The sequence below is a fragment of the Colletotrichum gloeosporioides genome, assembly GCF_011800055.1.
Source record: "Colletotrichum gloeosporioides strain Lc1 chromosome Unknown consensus_89, whole genome shotgun sequence".
NCBI classification, from domain to species: Eukaryota; Fungi; Ascomycota; class Sordariomycetes; order Glomerellales; family Glomerellaceae; genus Colletotrichum; species Colletotrichum gloeosporioides.
In genome coordinates this window covers 44,312-61,971 of record NW_025544734.1, presented here as the reverse complement: position 1 = coordinate 61,971, position 17,660 = coordinate 44,312, and the positions used below count along the sequence as shown (strand labels likewise).

Here is a 17,660-nt window from a genome sequence, read left to right as displayed (position 1 = left end):
TGGTGGTCATGAGCGCCCAGCCGACTTCTTCCCCTGCAGTTGGGCGTAAGACAGCTAAGCCGGGCGAAGACATTGCGTGTGCGATTGGGATCTCGCCTCTGATAGGGCGGTGATACTTGCCCAAGCCATGTCCTTCGTCCCGGACTGGACTTGCAAGTGACTACTAATTGACGATGGGGAAGGGGCGGAAACAGTAAAGCAAAGATTTCCGCCCCCTGTCTCCGGGAGCAATGGCGGATACCGGCAACGCGGAACTTGGCGGAACAGCTCGTGTGAGCGCATGGGGAGATCGGTGCTAATGTGAACATCTTGGCTTTACTTGGCTGAGGTGGAATGGAACACAGCTCTGGAACAAGCGCTACCAAAATGCCCAACTGGATCTGTCGAACTAAGCTTTATACTTCACACCCAACGTACTACCTTTGCTACTGTTGTTTACGTTGTTGAGATTTTATATTAGATTTTGTCTATCCATCATTATGTTCACTCATTTACTTGTATGGAGGTATCCGGCAATTTTCTTGGGCTGTCTGTGTAGCCCAGGCCGACTTTGCCGCAGAGGAGCGTGGCACACATCCGCCGCACACCCAAATGAAGCTCGCTCCAGCTTGGCTCATTTCCTATTCGACATCAGGCAGCCCTCATTTGGAACAAATCAGTTCGACTCATCCCCTTGCGTAGAACAGCGCTTATGCTGCAGGAATGTCTCAGCGCCGAGGAACGGCTGCCTCCCTCGCGGGCGAATATGTACTAACATCACCTCCATTTTCCGAGGTTGAATAACACTGAACTCAAGGCTTGTTTGACGTCCTTTAAATCCTCCTTCAATTATGGCGTTATTTTCAAGACCAATTCGCCGTCGGGTCGTTACCAGCTTGCCCTTGCCCAAAGCCGAAGCCGTACGTCTCCGGCTGAAGCGGCTGAGACCCAAGCGGGCTACCTGGCTTGCCTCCTTCAAAGGGAGTTCCGAGCAGGTGAGCCAGTCTTACAGTAAGACTCTGGTCTCGGTTTGGTAGATTTCCCATGAGTCCTTGCACCAGATACATCGGGTGTGTTGTCGCACCGAGTAGCGACTGCAAAGCCTGAAACAGAATTAGATAGTGCTCGGTATTCACTGCAGGGCGATGTCTTACCTGCGCGTCTTCGTTCAACGCAAACCCCGGTATCAATGAGATACCGCCACCAGTGCCGCCCACCAGATTCTGGGCACGCATGGTGTTCTGAGCATCATCCACTGCGTATTGCACTGTCCTTTGCAGCATGGCACACGCGGTCAGCACGCGCTTCAAGTCGCATCCTTCTGTCTTCTCGAATCTCTGTAGGAAACCAGCGAATGATCTTGTAGCCCCGAGATCGCTGCGCGCGCGAGGGGAACCAGGGTTCTCAAGTACATCTGTGAGAAGAGTCATGCTTGCGCACAGAGGATAGCACAAGATTCGCCTAACAAATTGACATCAGAGATTTGTCTCGCTCGAATAACATTCGGAGTCCTACCAGAGATCTGAGTATTGCGGTGTCGAGATCGTTCTGAACAGTCCTAAGGTCGCGTGGGCAGCTGTTCGGCATCGTTTCTGGGAGAACGAAAGCTGGATGTAGGGCATCTCGAAGCCTGCTGGCGTTCCCAAGAGAACGGCCACAGTCTTGAACTGGCTGTGTCGCCTCGCTGCCCAGTGCACCATAAGTGTGCAGCGGTAAAAGGCCAGTTGTAGATTCAAGACGTCCGGCGCAAAGTCTTGACCAGATTTAGGGGAGTCGTATGTGGGTTGGAGATCTGCTGGTAAACTAGACCTCCACTCTTCGAGCAGAGCATCAAGATCTATGATGGCCTTGACTACATCATCGTCGTTAAGTCGCAGTCCTTTGGCTGTGTAAAGTCGCCGTCTGATGGAGGATTCTACCATGGCGAGTTTGGCACGCAAGTTGAGTATGTCCACACCCTCTCCTAATCCTGTCGGCAATTCCGTCTCAATGTCATCATCATCTTGGATCGAGTCCAGACCGTGATTGAGACCCATTTCCTTGTCAAGAATGTATGCAGCCCAGAATACTCGACTGCGTGCTTCCACATCCTGCATACACATCGACATCATGGTGCAGGGCTGCCTATGAAGTCCGATGTTCTGCGATAACCTTACCGCATCAGATGAAAGTAGAGCTGCCGTCCTTGAGCAAGTCGTTCCCTGCATGAAAACAGCCATTGCCACAATGGCCTGAACCGACAGAAGATCATCACCTTTGACCATTAGTTCCGTGAGGACTGAGAAAGCATTCTTCAAAAATGGCCATGCCAGTTGGCATACTTCCTGGAACGCGCTGTTGATCGTCTTCCACCGGGTCCCAACGGCGATGACCGCGTTCATATACGCCCAGCCTGAAGTACTGTTGAACGAATCCTCTGCATTCGGAACAGTTTCAAATCGATTCACAAAGTAGTGAAAGTTGAGAAGTGGGTAGTTGCTTATCACGTCGTCATAAAGGGGCATCAGCATCGTGATAGCCTCTTCTCGATCGAGACGTGGAGTAAAGACCTGTCTGTTGAACGTGGAACAATACGACGCGGAGTTAACTTCCTTAATTCTGCTCGCAATGACTGCGAAGACTGGCATTTTTGGTCCCAACGGGTTCGGTGGGTCGGGAACATGTTGAGTTGCAGCTGGTTTTGGCGTAGGTTGATCGGATGAATCATTGGAGTCGGTTCCGTCAATCATCGCATGGTCCGTCGACATTTGATTGAAGGAACTTTGCAAAGCATCTACTCGAGATGTACCCGCTTGACTAGGCGCCGCAGTTGCGCTTGGAAAAACAGGTGGCGCGGGAGCCACCGAGACGGACGCAGCATCAGTCTCGGATGGCGACACCCTGGTGGGCGGCGCACCAGGCCGAGGCAATCCAGCTTGATTAAGGACTGCTTCCATCTTGGAAAGACGCTCCTCAAGAGCCTGGATGTACATTTTGCTTATCATTCAGTCAGAATCTTACTTGAGGTATGCGAATATTAAATTTCGAAGCAACGCTGCAACGTACCTTCGGCCGGGGCCACGCCGCCTTTGCACCTGCTGATACTGGCAATCATGACTGCGATTAGTGCATGGAGTACATGATGGTTGTTTCCCATCACACTTGATCTTCTTCGACTGACATCTTAGACAGGCCTAATATCAGGTGGTCAGCTGATATGAACAAACAACATAAGACGCCTGCGTGCCACCACAAAGAGTGGCGCATACCTGTCCAATGCGTGCAGCCTTGTCTCGTGCCCGGCTGTCCAGGACAGATGCAGTGTCCATGGCGGCCGACAACTACTAGCGTCACTACGTGAAGCCGCTCTCCGAGTTTCGAAAGCTGTTACACGGGAACGCGTCCGATGTGCCGGATGACAGAGACCCACTTTCCCGGCCCGTCGGCGATGTGCTGAGTCCGTGGTGCTTTCGGACGCGGAAAGATGCCGGAAGCCCGCTACGCGAATTGGAAATCTCAACAAGTCGGCGGAAGCAGAACTGGGCAAAATTCGAGGGCACTCCTAACGGAGGTTAGCATTCGAGGGACGTTGAGAGGAAGTAGTTTCATGATTGGCCCGGTCACGTAAGAACCGGAAGCATTTTGGATCCGAGTCATGACCACCTTAGGTAAGTTAGCAACGGTGCCGCCGAAGGAACTTCCCGAAATCAATCTATCCCACGTGGAATAGCGCTCCTTTCCTGCCCTGTCTGCTCCGCCCGCCGGCTTGAGCGTTGGCGGAAGTAATTTGTTACCGAACGCATTGCTGGCGGACTTTCACCATGTTGTTAGTTGCCAAGACAGTTGCATTGCGATGGCGCATTCAATACCATGGATTAGCTGATAGCATCCAGGCAAAAGACTCCGCCCGACGTGCGGAATCAATTGTATTGAGTTTGAGGCTGCACCAGTTTGACTATTTAGACAACAGACCCCTCAGGCAAGGCCTGAACCAACACAGTTAATAAAACAAAGTAACAAGCGACTAGAACAGCGATCAGTTCACTCTCTTTTTAATTCACAATTTCTACAACACATTCTCCAAATCATCAAAATGTCTATTATCGCAGTTGCCGGTGGAACCGGAAACGTTGGACGAACTATCGTCGAGGCCATTGTGGCTACTGGTAAACATGATGTTAAAATCTTGGCCAGAAAGGTAAGCATGCCCGAACAGTCTTGAGTGTTGCAGTCTCTTTGGTGTAAAGGAGATGCTGACAGAGGCCAAGGCCAACACCGACTTGGAGAAGGAAGTTGGTGCTTCAATAATTGTTGTCGATTACGCAAATGTCGAAGCCACCACTAAGGCCCTCGAAGATAACAACGTGCACACCGTCATCTCGGCAATCAACATGATGCCTCCGCCGGGACAAGTGCCGCAGGAAATCGAGCTTATCCGTGCTGCGGATGCTTCAAAGACAACCAAGAGAATTATTTCTAGTGGCTGGGGTATCCCCCATAACGAGAGGTCTGTGTTTAATCCCCCATAGTTGTTGTTGAAGATAACAGCTAACATCCAGAAAGTCAAATCAAAGAGTTGGGGTCAGTTCCTAACAAGCTCAAGGCTCGGGCCTTTTTGGAGAACGAAACGAAGGACCTAGAGTATGCTGTCGTTCACAATGGTTTCTTCCTCGATTACTGGGCTCTTCAAGCAGAGAAGTCGAACATGACACCGTTCACTCTTTTCATCGACATTCCCAATGTCTCTGCAGCCATTCCCGGATCAGGAAATGTCCCTTCGGCGTTCACTCACACGAGAGACGTCGCCAAATTTGTGGCGGCTGCTCTGGACTTGAAGAAGTGGGACAACGATCTTTATATCGTAGGAGACAAGGTGACTTGGAATGAGTTCCTGAAGCTTGCTGAAGATGCCAAGGGTAAGTGTTCCAATAGTAAAGGATTACTGCAGAGTTTACTCACAGATCAAACCATAGGCACAAAATTCAACGTCGCTTACGACAGTGCCGAAAAGCTCAAGGCTGGTCAGACGACAGAGCTTCCGGGACAGATCCCAGCTTACCCCTTCTTTCCCAAGGAGGCGTATCAGGCGCTCGCTGGAACATTTGGATGGTGGTTTGAGAATGGCACCTTTGATATTCCCCCGTCTGGAAAGAAGACTCTGAACGAGCTCTTCCCAGAGATCAAGGCATGGAAGGTGAAGGAGATCTTTGACAAAGCCTGGAAGAAGGCCTGAGTAGAAACGACGAGAAGGGAGCGTTCTAAGTGTTAGACATCGATTGGTCCATAAAACAAATTTTATGGCCATCAGCCGGGATATGAGTAAAACAGTCTCATGCAGATCCATGTTTATTCGAAGCTCGCCCCCGTGAACTGCCGCGAAAGACTCATGAAGGTTCCACGGAGTCACCTGCTACATCGACTTTGCTCGTGCAGATCACAAGCTGACCTGCCATCCAATGCCTAAAACCCTGCCGCTGTAATCATCACGTAGATATTGATCTCTACGGGCTTACCATCGTTCAACTTTACCTTCCGTCACACTGGAAAATAGTGCGTATATTCACGTGAAAAGCAAGCGACCGAGTTGCGTGTCTTTTGGAGTACTCTGACTCGCTGGCGACGTAACTCGCTCGCCTATTTAGATTGTGTTGCGGAAGCGAGTCTCCCCGGCCACTCAAAGGCCCCGCGAAACATCCGCGGACGAGACTACGCGGCGCATTGTGTAAAAGAATGGCCGTAATAGGCCTTGCAAACACCCCGGAAACTCTATTTAAATTGGTTCAAGACCTTGGAAGCAAAGCACTCGGGGTTTGGTAAGAATATGGAAATTCGTGGGGTCGCTGTCGCGCTATGTGAGCTAGGTGCAAGGTAGTTCCAATGGCATTTAAGCTTTCTTCGTGGGTACACACGTCTCTGGCGATAGGAAAACGCAGTCACACCAAAGACGCTTTCTAAGACACAAGGAGTCTCTCCATGATGATTATCGGTGTCTATCTGTCAAAATGAGATCAGACATCGTCGTTGTGGCCTGCAACACTACCTTCAACCCGACGCTTTGGAGAGTTCTGCCAGTTTCTGCTACAAGCTTTCCTGACAGCCTGCAAATTCATGGATCCGTCTAAATATTGCAGTCTGGACGATGGATTGGCGGGGGTAGCCCATGCGGGGTGGGAAACTGACGAGCATCTCCCTGCAAGAGGGAACCTTGCAATCTCGGAAAATGTACTCTACGAGAATCAACATCTGATACGTTCTAGCTGCTTTCTGTCTGGCTCTGACCCCGGTAATAGTCGTCTCAAAGATGGAGGAGGCCAGACTTCATAAAGACCAAAAACCCCTCTGTGTTTGTAGAGAGGAAAGAGAACCGCTTTCAAATTGCTTCGTTTGCTCGCCAAACATCCTATCGACTAGTTTCGACAAGATGCTTGAGACTTTGATCATCTCGTCGAGCTTCGGCTCTTTATATGCTTTGCTGGCATGCCTCGCCTTTTTCATCTTGCTGGAAGCTGGCAAGATGGTGTACTCTTCCAAGTTTCACGCCCTCAAGAGAGTTCCAGGCCCCTGGTTTCCTGCAGCAAGCTCTCTCTGGATTCGTTGGCAACGATGGCACGGCAAGCTTTCATTCACCGCCGACGACCTCCTCAGGCAGTATGGTCCTGTAGTGCGCATCAGCCCCAACATGGTCCTCGTCAATGATTCTCCATCTCTTCAAGCCGTCTTCGCCAGACAAGATCTCGACACTGCCCCCCGCGCCATCCGAGCTCTGCGTATTGGAGGCCATGAGTGGACAGTCACGTACCCTCAGAACAGCATCGCACGCGAACGTCGTCGGCCCGTCATGGTTGCTACTACAACCAAGGCAATGAAGTACTGGCATCCTATCTTTGAGGATAATGTCAACAGGATGGTCCGCAATCTGGGCAGTTCCAAAGGCGAAAGGTCCGAGGACATTGTATACCATCTCCGTGTTGCGACTCTGCTCAACTCCCAGGTTGTCATGGCCGGTTCCCAAGCAAAGATCGACCCAGGCGACTTCCCTCATACTGTCGGAGAATACAACTTTCTCGTCGTCTGGCGCTTGTGTCTGCCGAATTGGCTTTTCGAATGGCTGAGATTTACCCCGATTGCTCATCCAAAGTTTCGCGTCGAATCAAGCGACAGGCTATTCGAACTGGGCTCGCAAATTTGCAAGGAAGCCGAGAAGGTTGATCCTGTCGATCGCGACGAAATTCCGACTGTCTACCAGCTTCTCATGGAGAAGCAGGAGAAGGGAATCAACTGGTCTCACGACGAGATAAGCGCCGAGATGGCAGGCCAAATCCTCGCTGCTACCGAGACCACATCGTCCGCTCTGGCATTCATCTTCTACGAGCTTGCAAAGAACACCAGCCTTCAAGACAGCGTAGTCGAGGAAATCAACACCCAGCATAACAACGACAACCTTGACAGCCTCAAGCTTCTCGGGGCGTGCGTCACTGAGGGCCTCCGCTTCCGACCTCCTGTAGCCCTGACCGGCAGTCGAGTTGTCCCCAAGGGAGGGATCGATGTTCTTGGTTATTATATCCCAGAGGGCACGGTTGTTACCACTCAGTCCCTGTCTATGAGCCGACAGAGACCTGACTTGTTTCCCAATTACGACGTCTTTGACCCGACACGCTGGCTGGAGGAAGAAAACCTCATCGAGCGACGACGGCTTACGGCACCTTTTGGCGTGGGCGCTCGACGCTGCCCGGGTGGGAATATGGCGACCTATCAGATGCGTCTGATTCTCGCAGCGGTCTTGCGGGAGTACAAGATCACAGTTGCTCCCGAGACAACCCCGGAGTCGATGACACCTTTCGAAGCAAACGGGTTCCGATCGCGATATGATGAATGCTTTCTCATCTTCACCCCTCGGTATTCTCACGTTATCAACACATGGGTGGGCTGAGCTAGTTTGAAGTCCTGAGCAATACTGAACCCTGTATCTGCACTCAACTGTGCGCGTTTCACGTGCCGAAATGATAGCAAAATTTGAGTCTGTGACAGAAAACTGAGTGGATTTTCCAGACTAGATGAATTACTAGCCCGGACTTTCTTTCGCACCCTTCATGATGATATGTGGCAGTCGTCTCTCGACGCCGAAGACACAGATCCACAGATAACAAATGTGTCACTGCATCCTTGCTTTCTGGCCCAAGTGTTCGAATATCAACAAAAATATCTCTACGAGAGACCGTGCCCCTTTCGTCGTCCCCATGCGTCGTGATTCGTCATGTCCCTTCATTCAGATCTTGAATCATTTGCTCTTTACTCGTCAATGACTTCCGGCTTGTGGCAGACAACCTCAACGTTATTTCCCGCAGGATCGATTACGAAAGCGCCGTAGTAGTTCGGGTGGTATTGAGGTCGAAGACCCGGAGCGCCGTTATCCTTGCCGCCGGCTTCGAGCGCAGCCTTGTGGAATTCGTCAATAACCTTGCGGTCTGTATCCATCAAAGATTAGATACACAGTCTAAACATTGCAGAATGCAAAACTTACTCTCCGCTTTGAAGCCGATGTGGAGGGGGATATTGGCCCTTTCAGCCTTGTGAGACGCAATCCAGAAGTCTGGAGAATGAATGCCGAGACCGCAGGCGTATTCGTTTGGCTCGACAAACTTCTTGAAGCCAATTGGCTCAAGAGCGGTGAGGTACCATTGCACAGTCTCCTTGTAGATGCTGGCGGGGACGTAAAGGCCGACGTGATCGATGGACATGTTTGCGGTTATTATCGTCAAAGACAGACAGAAAGGGCTCAGGAGATGAAGCTATTGATGGTGGGTGATTGAAGAACGTGATACTCAAGCAGTTGAGGTGGTGATGTTTGTCTCGGCGGTAGGGAGACTGGCGGGGTAATATGTACCCCAATGGCGTCAAAGGCGTTCAGCTAGGGAGAGACCGCGTCGGATATGGCAATCTCCGTGTCGAGCTGAGAGAGAGCGCGCGAATGCACCGCGTCGGCACGTGCAGATCGAGAGGACCAGGCCGGCGTGAGTCAGACATGCACCAATGGACTAAGCTGAATTGTATTTAGCGAGACCATTGAACAGGGACATCTTCCGTAGCTATCGGCGGGGGTCCGGGGCTGATCGGGGAGCTGCAGGGCGAGGTGGGGCCGTCCAGGCAGCAGCGGCGCGGAGGATGCAATGCCACGGTAGATCGAGTGGGGGGTAGGGCTGCAGTGAGACGGAAACATGGGAAAGCCGATCACGGTTGAATCATCTGCACAGCTTGGCGCCCAGCATAGGTACGAGTTCGTGAACTGAGATGGGAGGAACTTTAGTAAGTCTTCAGTGGCGTCAGTTACACCGACGCAACTTCCCTTGATCTACAGACCGCCGGCCGGTCTTCGGTCTCCAGACTCACAGTTCCACCGCCCTGGAGGCCATCTTCTATCTTATCATACATGTCTTTCACTTTTACCAGTCTCTCTTGGATACATTGCGAGAACGACGGGGGTTATCTCTGTCGACTCGTCTCAATCCCTTACAACTTGGCTAAGATCTTTCTATTCATCCGCAAGCGCACCATGGCAATCAGCCCAGCTGATGCAAGCGATAATGATCCAGCGTAGAACATGGCAGGACGGTAGGCTTGCAGGCCATTATCCTCACCTCCATACGCCTCGAGGAGATAGCCAGCAATGGGCGCACCCTATGCGACTTGGTTAGCCGCGACAAACCTTCATCTGCAGGATGCAAAGAAACTCACCATGAGATAACCGCCGGCCCAACCTGTCACAATCATGCTCATCGCGACTGATACTCGGGCGGATCCGAACACATTACCAACGACGGTGGGCATGGTCGAGAAGAAGCCACCGTTGGAGATGCCGTTGACAATGACGAACAAAATCATGGGCCCTAATGTCGTTGAAACGGGCCAGATGGCGAGGACGCTAACAGCCGACAAGAACAGTGACGCAAACAACACGTTAAGGGCGCCGAAGTGGTCGCAAAGAACGCCACAACAGATGCGTCCTATGGCCGAGGAGAAGTTGAAGCCTGCAACGAGGCCGGCTCCTGTTGAGGACGAGAGGCCGATGGATTTGGAGTAGAGTGGCAGAAAGAATGGCGGCACGAAGAGAGGGAATGTGCCCACAGCTCCAGCAAGGAAGATGATCAGGAAGGTGAAGGACTTGAAGAGGCGCCTTAGGAACCGTGTTAGCAAGAGCATTTGGACTGCCTTTTGCAGACCTACCACTCAACGAACCCGGAGCTCCTGATCGGAATCCGCTCCTTGATGATCCATGCAGCCGGAAGACCGGTGGCCAAGGTGACAAGAGCAAGAACACGGTATGCCCAGGCCGGACCCAGGTGGTTGAGGAGTGCATCCAGGGCAAAGCTGTTGACAGCACCGCCGAGGCCGCCACCAGCGAAGACGATGCCATTTGCCAGGCCACGCTTTCGGCTGAAGTATTGCGCTGGGATCGTAGAGACAATCTACAAGTGTCAGATGTGTTCATACCTATGGAAGATCACCACTCACCGAAAAGCACAAGCTGGGAGATATGTCAGCATTACCGATGGCCTGGTCAGAACCGGGAACATCCTTACCTCATGCCTAATCCCATCATAAAGCCACTGGTAGCAAAGAGCGCCCCGACGTTCTTGACAGCAAAGCTGCTGAGAATCTCACTCAGCCCAATCAACGCGATTCCCAGCAAACCCACCCTTCGCGGCCCGAAGCGACGCATAACGCGCGAGTTGATGATGGCCATTGCCGAGATCAGGGCTGCTGCCAGCGATCCGACGAAAGAGAGCACGGCGGGCGTGGCGAGACCGTCGTCAACGAGAGCGCTTTGAATGACACCCCAGGAATACGATGTACCGATGATCCACCACGCAATGACGAAGCAGCCCGTCACCACGACCCAGCCGTAGCCGCCTTCCGGGACCGAGGAATCTGCAAGACGTGAGGCTTGAAGAACCGGATCATCGCTGCTATCGTCGTCCGTTTGAGAGATACTTGCACCGGGAGATTTTTGGTTGATTTGAGGTGGAAGGGGCGTCAGTTCGATGCCGGACGTAGACGCGGACGCTGTTGCGGTCGCTGTGGTTGTCGACATGGCTCGTTCGTCTTCTGAAAACTCTGAAAACTAATGCTGACGCTTCACTTGTGACGACGCAGAGTCAGTATTGACTGAATGTCGGAAAAGGATTGTTTTTGACGAAAGGTCATCAGGGGCAGTGAGTCGTCGCCGAGGGAAACCTGTATGGCCCCACCGACGCCCAGCGCGCCCTTCTGCTGACAAGCTCCGCTAAACTTTGTAGTAGCTCCCGGCTCGGCGGAGGGGCCGGACGCTTCGCCGTGGCCCGCCCGGCTCCGAATATGTCTTCTTCGGCGGGTCCTGGGGGTCAGCGAGGCCGGAAGAATGACATTCCGCCAAGAGGTGGACGAAAAGCTCATCATTCGTCGCCAGCCAGCAAAGATCAGAGCGAATATTTTGGTGGGGTTCTTCAGCTTCGCTGGCGGTTAAAGTTAAACGATGTTACATCGGTGCATGTATGGATCCCGTTGTGCACGCACAGCGGGCGGCGGGCGGACTCTGAGACCCTTGTTTTCGGCGCGTGGCGGCGTCGGAAGCTAAGGCGACTGCAACTGAGCCCGCGGAGCACGAGCGCCTCATAAGGCATGATTACTACAGTTGTGGCTCAGCGAAAAGTGTTGTTCGTGTTGGTTCATGTGGGATGGATTGAATACTCTGGAATTCAGTTGGTGGAGTTGGTAGCTGAATACGCGGGTACTTGTCAAGCAATGATGGGAAGGTGGGCCATTCGGCAAGCACTCCCGAGAGCTGGCGCGATACGCGCTCCATCTGGATGAGAAAGACGCCTGCCGTGTCCATGTTCCGCAAGGGTAGCAGAGATCAGGACGAGGAACATGGAAATAATGTGTCCAGATGGCTGCTTGAGAGGTGCTGTTCTCGCAAAAGTCATCCGCGACATACGGCATGAAGCCATGACACATGGCAACTCTACAAGTGCTGGTCTGGGGTGATCTCGATTCCCCGTGCCAGTCGTCATTAGAAGAGGGGCATTCAGTGTTGTTCTAGAGGGACTGGAGCTGCCGCGCGTGCCGTGCACATCCAATGAATAAGCTTAACCCCCGCCATTGGAGGCAAGGTTGTGACTGGTAAGTGGTAAGTATGTCTCTCTCCGGCTCGCGTCTGGATCGCAAACTGGGAGAAGCATCAACGTGAAGTTCTTGGAAGAATTTGACGGAAAGATGAGAGAGGCTCATTCTTGGTAGCGCAATGCTTCCTGTGCTAGTATTGCGTAGTACGCGGGGTAGAATCTTCTCCCGCCCCTCCAACATGAGATGACAGAAGTTTATTTTGCATTTTGGTACAGGGACGGCGTGAGGTTTTCCTGATTGTAATATTTTGTTGCGACAAGATTGGATTGAGGCAAGTTTTTGGTGAGGTTAGCTGTGTCATTTTGGGTGTGAGAAAGTGATTGAAATTGAGGCCCCCTCCACCCCCCTTTGATGGGATGGCCGCAGGTCGGGTCTTGGCAAAAGAAGAGGCCGCCGGCGAGGGATGCCGAGACCGAAGGAAGGTGCGTTGGTGCAGCAGCATTTATTGGAAAGAGGGAGGGAGGAAAGGCTCATCGTCACTGCCTGCTCAGTGTTGGTAAAGCAAGTGACATTTCTGAGAAAAGAAAGAGCAATGGAAGTCGTGATGCATCTTTGGGTAGGTGGTAGGTACAGACAGGAGTACCTTTCCACACAACGTAATGGTTATGGTTGAGGCTACATACGAGGAAGGCACGAGGGGTGGAAGGAAGGCAGGTAACTATTGTGTGACGTACTCCTTCCCCATTCGCAACTGGACTGCAGTGTGCTCTGAGTGCGAGACTGCGAGACTGCGAGACTGCGCCAAGAGCTGAAGGGCAGGAAGGAGGCATCGCTGCACTTTCGCGGAAGTTCCTGCCGGTTGTTCTTGGCAACAGCCAAAAAAGCGTCTTAGTCAGCCAGAGTCGTCGTAATGCTTTCCCAAATTTTTCTCCAGGGTGGAACCCTTCCAAGCCCGCTCCCTGCCCAGGCTTCCCGTCCGCCTCCCCCCCTTCCAAGCCCCGACCCCGACGAGGTCCCTCTCAAGAAAGACCAAGACCCAAGAAATCCCCCAAGCCCCAAGACACGACGTCGACACCCCTTCTGCTGCTACTTCCCCGGACCAGACCAGACCAGATCAGTCAGGGACTCCTCGAGGCTATTTTATTCTTGTTTGCTTTCCTGCCTTGCCCGAATCCGACGTTGCTTATTACACCTGTACTTGGACAAGAGAGAGAGAGAGAGAGTCAGTCAGTCGCATTTTATTTAAACTTCGACGCGGATCGCAAAAAAATGGCCGACGCGACTGAGGCCGAATCCAGGGTCCTTATCCTCGACGGAGGGCTCGGCACATCACTCGAGGACAAGTACGGCCTCAAGTTTAACTCGGCCACAACCCCTCTCTGGTCTACTCATCTGCTTGTCGACGGCCAGGATACGCTGCTTGCTTGTCAGAAGGACTTTGGCCATGTCCCCGTAGACATCATCCTTACTGCCACCTACCAGCTGTCCATCCATGGTTTCGCAAATACACGCACCCCCGAGCACCCCAATGGCATTGACCGAGCCACCATTGGCAACTTTATCAAGGACGCTGTCCGCATCGCCCATGACGCCGGATGCGCAAATGGTGCCAAGACCGCTCTCAGTATTGGTCCCTACGGCGCATGTATGATTCCAGGCCAAGAGTACAGCGGCGCCTATGACGAGGACCACGACTCACTTGAGAAGCTACGCGACTGGCATTTTGAGCGCCTGCAGCTCTTCAACAAGGCTGGCGCTTTCGCATCGCCTGTCGGCTACATTGCCATTGAGACCATTCCCCGCGTCGACGAGATCAAGGCCATCAGGCAAGCTCTGGACAAGACCGGTGTCCTGACCACCGACTCTGCACTCCCGTTCTGGATCGCATCGCTGTTCCCCGGTGATGATGAGCGCCTGCCCGACGGATCATCCATCAAGGAGGCTGTGGCAGCCATGCTCAGCCCCGAGGTCGCTGCATGTCGCCCGTGGGGTATCGGCATCAACTGCACCAAGGTCTGGAAGCTGGAGTCCCTTGTTAAGAGCTACGAGTCGGCTGTTCAGGAGCTCATCACAGACGGCGTCGTTGCTGAAGCACCGGCCCTGATTCTCTACCCGGACGGCACCAACGGGGAGGTCTACAACACCGCTACTCAGAAATGGGAACTCCCAGAGGGATCTCATCACCCCAAGACATCATGGGAAGCACAGCTCACAGAGGTCGTCGCAAATGCTCAATCTCGTGGTATTTGGAAGCAAATCGTTGTGGGCGGGTGCTGCAAAGCAAGCCACGCTGATATCGCCAGGCTCCGGGCTACGGTGGAAGGCCTATCTCGGTAATATAGGAAGAGCATCATTACCCCGGTCCCGCAGTCCCGGCTTTCAGTCCCCGGCGCCGTATCCGTACCGAACCCCTCCCGCTCCGAGACCGTCCGCATATCCGACCTCGTTGGTCCCCATGTACCATGCACCAAAAGGAAAACCGTCCCAAGAAAGGACCCTTTTATCCGGTGGTATCGCCGCCCAATGCAATGGAGGGAGGGAGTCATCTCCCTCCGAGGCCTGTACGGCCAAAGCAAAAATTCATCAAGTCATTATTGCCCCAACTCTCTTCTCTCCATCACGCTTTCTTCCAACTTTGTCTTATCGCAGTCGCGTGGGCCTTCCATTCGTCGAAGCGCCTCTGTCTCTTTTGTTGTTCCTTTTCATTCCACGCCGTGATGGGCTGAATTGGTAACCTGGCAAGCATCTCGTCCATGTCGAACTCGCGGCGCAGCTCGCCGTTGACTCGGATCTGGATACTGCCGATGCCCTCGTACAGGGCAGCGCCGTACTCGCCCCAGTCACGATACATGGAGAGAAGGCCGCCAATCTGGCTGCACATGAAGAAAGCCAGCTTCTCAGCCGGAATGAGGTGTTCTTTGCCTTCGGATGGGCGGGGCCAAGTGATCCCGCGCCTCTCGCGCTTCTCTGCGTCCATGACCATATGAGTGAAGCCCTCAAACAGGTCGATGGCGCGACGTGTGCCTCCCGGCACGAGGCGGTCATGCTTCTCGTTGGCGGGTGGGGCGACCACGTCTATCACGAGCTTCTTGATGGTGAAGTTTGACGGGTCGGCGACGATACTGCTAAAGGCGGTCGGGCCGTATCGCAGGTAGCCAGACAGCATGGCGTAAAAATTCCAGACGATAAATGGCGGGCCGCCGTCGCCGCCGCGGAACTGCTCTTCGTTCTTCCAGTCGGGGTCGACATCCTTTGGCGGATCGAAAATGCGGAACTGAACGTTTACGCTGTCGGCATGGCGGGTCGTTCTTGGCACGGCAAGCCAAGTCGGCCACAAGCCACATTCCTTGACATACATGACGTCCAAACGGTAATGGGTTCCTTTTGACGCAAGCAGGGACTTGGCTTCATCGTGCAATTGTTGATTAACGAGGAAGATAGCGGTGTTGGGCGTGCCGGCGGGTGGTGTGCGTTGCTGCTGCTTCTCTACCCAAATGTCGTGGCCATCAAAAAAACCTTTACCCTTGTACTCGCGCCTTTTCCGGCCCTGGCTGACGGAAGGGTTCTTTGGAGGCTCGCGGTCGGGCAAGAATATGACTTGGTCGAGAATCAAGTCCCGAATTTCCCTCGGAATACTCAGCAAACCGACGGCCATTGTGTGGGAGGAATTGGGTTTTGTTGTGTTGCTGATTGCCGACTCTGTTGGTAGTGGGTGGTGAGAGTGCACGCAAACTCTAGTCGACGGACGCCGGCGGGAGGTGAGAGAGAGTGTCGCACAGAGAGGGGGGCCCCGACCCCAAAAACCCAAACGACGGGCGAACGACGGACACGACTGCGACCCAAGAAACCCGTGGACCTCTGGGCAGCAGCAACAGCAGCACCACCACCAAGCAGCGTGCGTGCGGAGGGCGAAATTTTACTCCGAGGGGCAGGAAGAGGAGGAGGAGGGCGGCGGCGACGAGGAGAAGCGGTGCAGCGACTGGATCTTGGGACCTTGGACTGGACTGACTACTGGCCGGACTGGGACTGGGAAGCACCACAGAAACGACGCAGGACAGACGCAGTAGACTGACTGGTGCAGCTGCTTGCTGTAGGGGTCTTGGGTCGATTGAGGCGCAGCAGCAGTAGTAGCGGAGTCGGCCCTTTGGGGAACGACGTCATTCAGTTGGAGACCGGCGCTCGAGTCGAGCCAAGACGACGGCAGCAACGAAACAACGAAAACGAAACGAACAAACGGTGATGGAAGATTCTAGCGGGAAAAAAGATTGAAAGGAGAGAACCAAGTTTGGTATCAGGTCAGGACAGACTGACGGGGGGAAGCGTATGAGAAGTGGATGGGAAACCGGTCGGTGCACGAAGACGAGACTTTGACTGATGCTGCAGTTGCCGCTTCTTCCTCTGGGGGATCGGATAAACAAGCGCTCTCCATATGCAAGTGCAATGCGCCACTTGAGGCAGGGGAGGGAAAAGAAGAGGAGGGGATTTTGAGTTTTTGTGTGCTTTTCTCGTCAACCAAACTGGGCGCTGGATGAGATGCAGCAAGATGGGATGACCGGATGTTGGTGCCGTAACAGAGCAGGTAAGAAGCAAAGCAGGCGAAAAGCGAGAGGCGAAAGAGACGACGATAAGACGAAGGACGGATTGGCGTGTGTGGCATTGGGATGAGATGGGATGCACCGACTCGAGTCTTGTGCTGTTCTCAGTCCGGCCTGGTCTTGTTCGAATTTCTTTGCTGGCAAACCCAGCTCTGGCTGGTCTGGAACTGACTGCATAGGCCACGGCGATGGCGATGGATGCCATGCCCAGTTACCCATGCGGGAAAAAAAAAGAGCGACGAAAAAGCACTGACCGACGGCCAGAATTAGAGATGTGTGGCCCCGTGGCGCGGAGCCATCTTGTCGGCAGACCCCGACCTACGGTGCCCGGCACCTTTGAAAAGTCATCAAAGGAAATGGGGGACCGACTGACTGACTTTTGCCTTAGTAATGATCAGCCAGCGACTACGTACTGACTACCAGTACTGGCTGTACGGTATTTGCCTTGCAGAGTAACAGAGTGACCAAGTGAGCGTGTGAGGGATTGAGTGACGGTGTGCGTGGCCCACGGCGTGTGTGCGGGCGTACGCCGGTGTTGAATTGGGAAGAGGAGCAGCACCAACGCCCCTCATGGACGTATTCGTACATTTTTCCGCTCTGCTTTCTGCAGCTCGTTCCTGACAGACGTGACAGCACCTTCTCCTCGCGGGCCTGGAAGCTCCAGTTCTGCACATCAATGTTGGCTGGCTGATGCTGCGCCAGCATTGGCAGAGTAGGTACGCAAACTACACACGACAGCGGACGCGCAGCCCAGTGCGTGTGTTTGGGGTAAGGTGAGGTAAGAAAGGGAGAGAGTCAGAATCAGAGTCAGCAGCAGCGCATTGCGCTGCTGCTCTTCCATTGCAGCGCATAGCAGTGCCAATACCGCCCAGCTAGCTACCTAGGCCCATGCCTGTGTGCGCGGGTATGGCATGTATCGGGACGGGCAGCTTCAGTCCACGTCCGTCTAGGCAGGGTGTCAGCAGGGGATTAGGCGACTGGCCGGCTGGGCGGGAGGGGAGCTTTCAT

General features: G+C 53.5%; 9 protein-coding genes across 9 annotated transcripts; 3 read left to right on the top strand and 6 right to left on the bottom strand.

Moving 5' to 3' along the window:
• Positions 1 to 842: 842 nt before the first annotated feature.
• On the bottom strand, positions 843 to 1,409 carry GCG54_00010607 (uncharacterized protein; the record flags this gene model as incomplete). The annotated part of the gene is made up of 2 exons (XM_045410527.1): positions 843 to 1,082; positions 1,134 to 1,409. 2 exons carry the CDS (start codon positions 1,407 to 1,409, stop codon positions 843 to 845), a joined length of 516 nt encoding a protein of 171 aa, XP_045258095.1.
• Positions 1,410 to 1,490: 81 nt separating this feature from the next.
• On the bottom strand, positions 1,491 to 2,951 carry GCG54_00010606 (uncharacterized protein; the record flags this gene model as incomplete). Its single annotated transcript, XM_045410526.1, has 1 exon — positions 1,491 to 2,951. The coding sequence occupies one exon, from the start codon at positions 2,949 to 2,951 to the stop codon at positions 1,491 to 1,493; it is 1,461 nt and encodes a 486-aa protein (XP_045258094.1).
• A 24-nt stretch (positions 2,952 to 2,975) lies between these two features.
• GCG54_00010605 (Transcriptional activator protein acu-15) lies at positions 2,976 to 3,287 on the bottom strand (the record flags this gene model as incomplete). Its single annotated transcript, XM_045410525.1, has 2 exons — positions 2,976 to 3,152; positions 3,228 to 3,287. 2 exons carry the CDS (start codon positions 3,285 to 3,287, stop codon positions 2,976 to 2,978), a joined length of 237 nt encoding a protein of 78 aa, XP_045258093.1.
• Positions 3,288 to 4,051: 764 nt separating this feature from the next.
• GCG54_00010604 (Oxidoreductase swnN) lies at positions 4,052 to 5,191 on the top strand (the record flags this gene model as incomplete). Its single annotated transcript, XM_045410524.1, has 4 exons — positions 4,052 to 4,156; positions 4,182 to 4,465; positions 4,522 to 4,874; positions 4,932 to 5,191. 4 exons carry the CDS (start codon positions 4,052 to 4,054, stop codon positions 5,189 to 5,191), a joined length of 1,002 nt encoding a protein of 333 aa, XP_045258092.1.
• A 1,188-nt stretch (positions 5,192 to 6,379) lies between these two features.
• On the top strand, positions 6,380 to 7,888 carry GCG54_00010603 (Cytochrome P450 monooxygenase gsfF; the record flags this gene model as incomplete). The annotated part of the gene is made up of 1 exon (XM_045410523.1): positions 6,380 to 7,888. The coding sequence occupies one exon, from the start codon at positions 6,380 to 6,382 to the stop codon at positions 7,886 to 7,888; it is 1,509 nt and encodes a 502-aa protein (XP_045258091.1).
• A 359-nt stretch (positions 7,889 to 8,247) lies between these two features.
• On the bottom strand, positions 8,248 to 8,696 carry GCG54_00010602 (uncharacterized protein; the record flags this gene model as incomplete). The annotated part of the gene is made up of 2 exons (XM_045410522.1): positions 8,248 to 8,423; positions 8,480 to 8,696. 2 exons carry the CDS (start codon positions 8,694 to 8,696, stop codon positions 8,248 to 8,250), a joined length of 393 nt encoding a protein of 130 aa, XP_045258090.1.
• A 769-nt stretch (positions 8,697 to 9,465) lies between these two features.
• GCG54_00010601 (Monocarboxylate transporter 4) lies at positions 9,466 to 11,077 on the bottom strand (the record flags this gene model as incomplete). The annotated part of the gene is made up of 5 exons (XM_045410521.1): positions 9,466 to 9,633; positions 9,691 to 10,129; positions 10,180 to 10,421; positions 10,468 to 10,480; positions 10,536 to 11,077. Coding segments are annotated over 5 exons (1,404 nt in total), but the record flags the coding sequence as incomplete, so codon positions are not given.
• Positions 11,078 to 13,326: 2,249 nt separating this feature from the next.
• On the top strand, positions 13,327 to 14,394 carry GCG54_00010600 (Homocysteine S-methyltransferase 2; the record flags this gene model as incomplete). The annotated part of the gene is made up of 1 exon (XM_045410520.1): positions 13,327 to 14,394. One exon carries the CDS (start codon positions 13,327 to 13,329, stop codon positions 14,392 to 14,394), a length of 1,068 nt encoding a protein of 355 aa, XP_045258088.1.
• A 280-nt stretch (positions 14,395 to 14,674) lies between these two features.
• On the bottom strand, positions 14,675 to 15,712 carry GCG54_00010599 (uncharacterized protein; the record flags this gene model as incomplete). Its single annotated transcript, XM_045410519.1, has 1 exon — positions 14,675 to 15,712. The coding sequence occupies one exon, from the start codon at positions 15,710 to 15,712 to the stop codon at positions 14,675 to 14,677; it is 1,038 nt and encodes a 345-aa protein (XP_045258087.1).
• Positions 15,713 to 17,660: the final 1,948 nt, after the last annotated feature.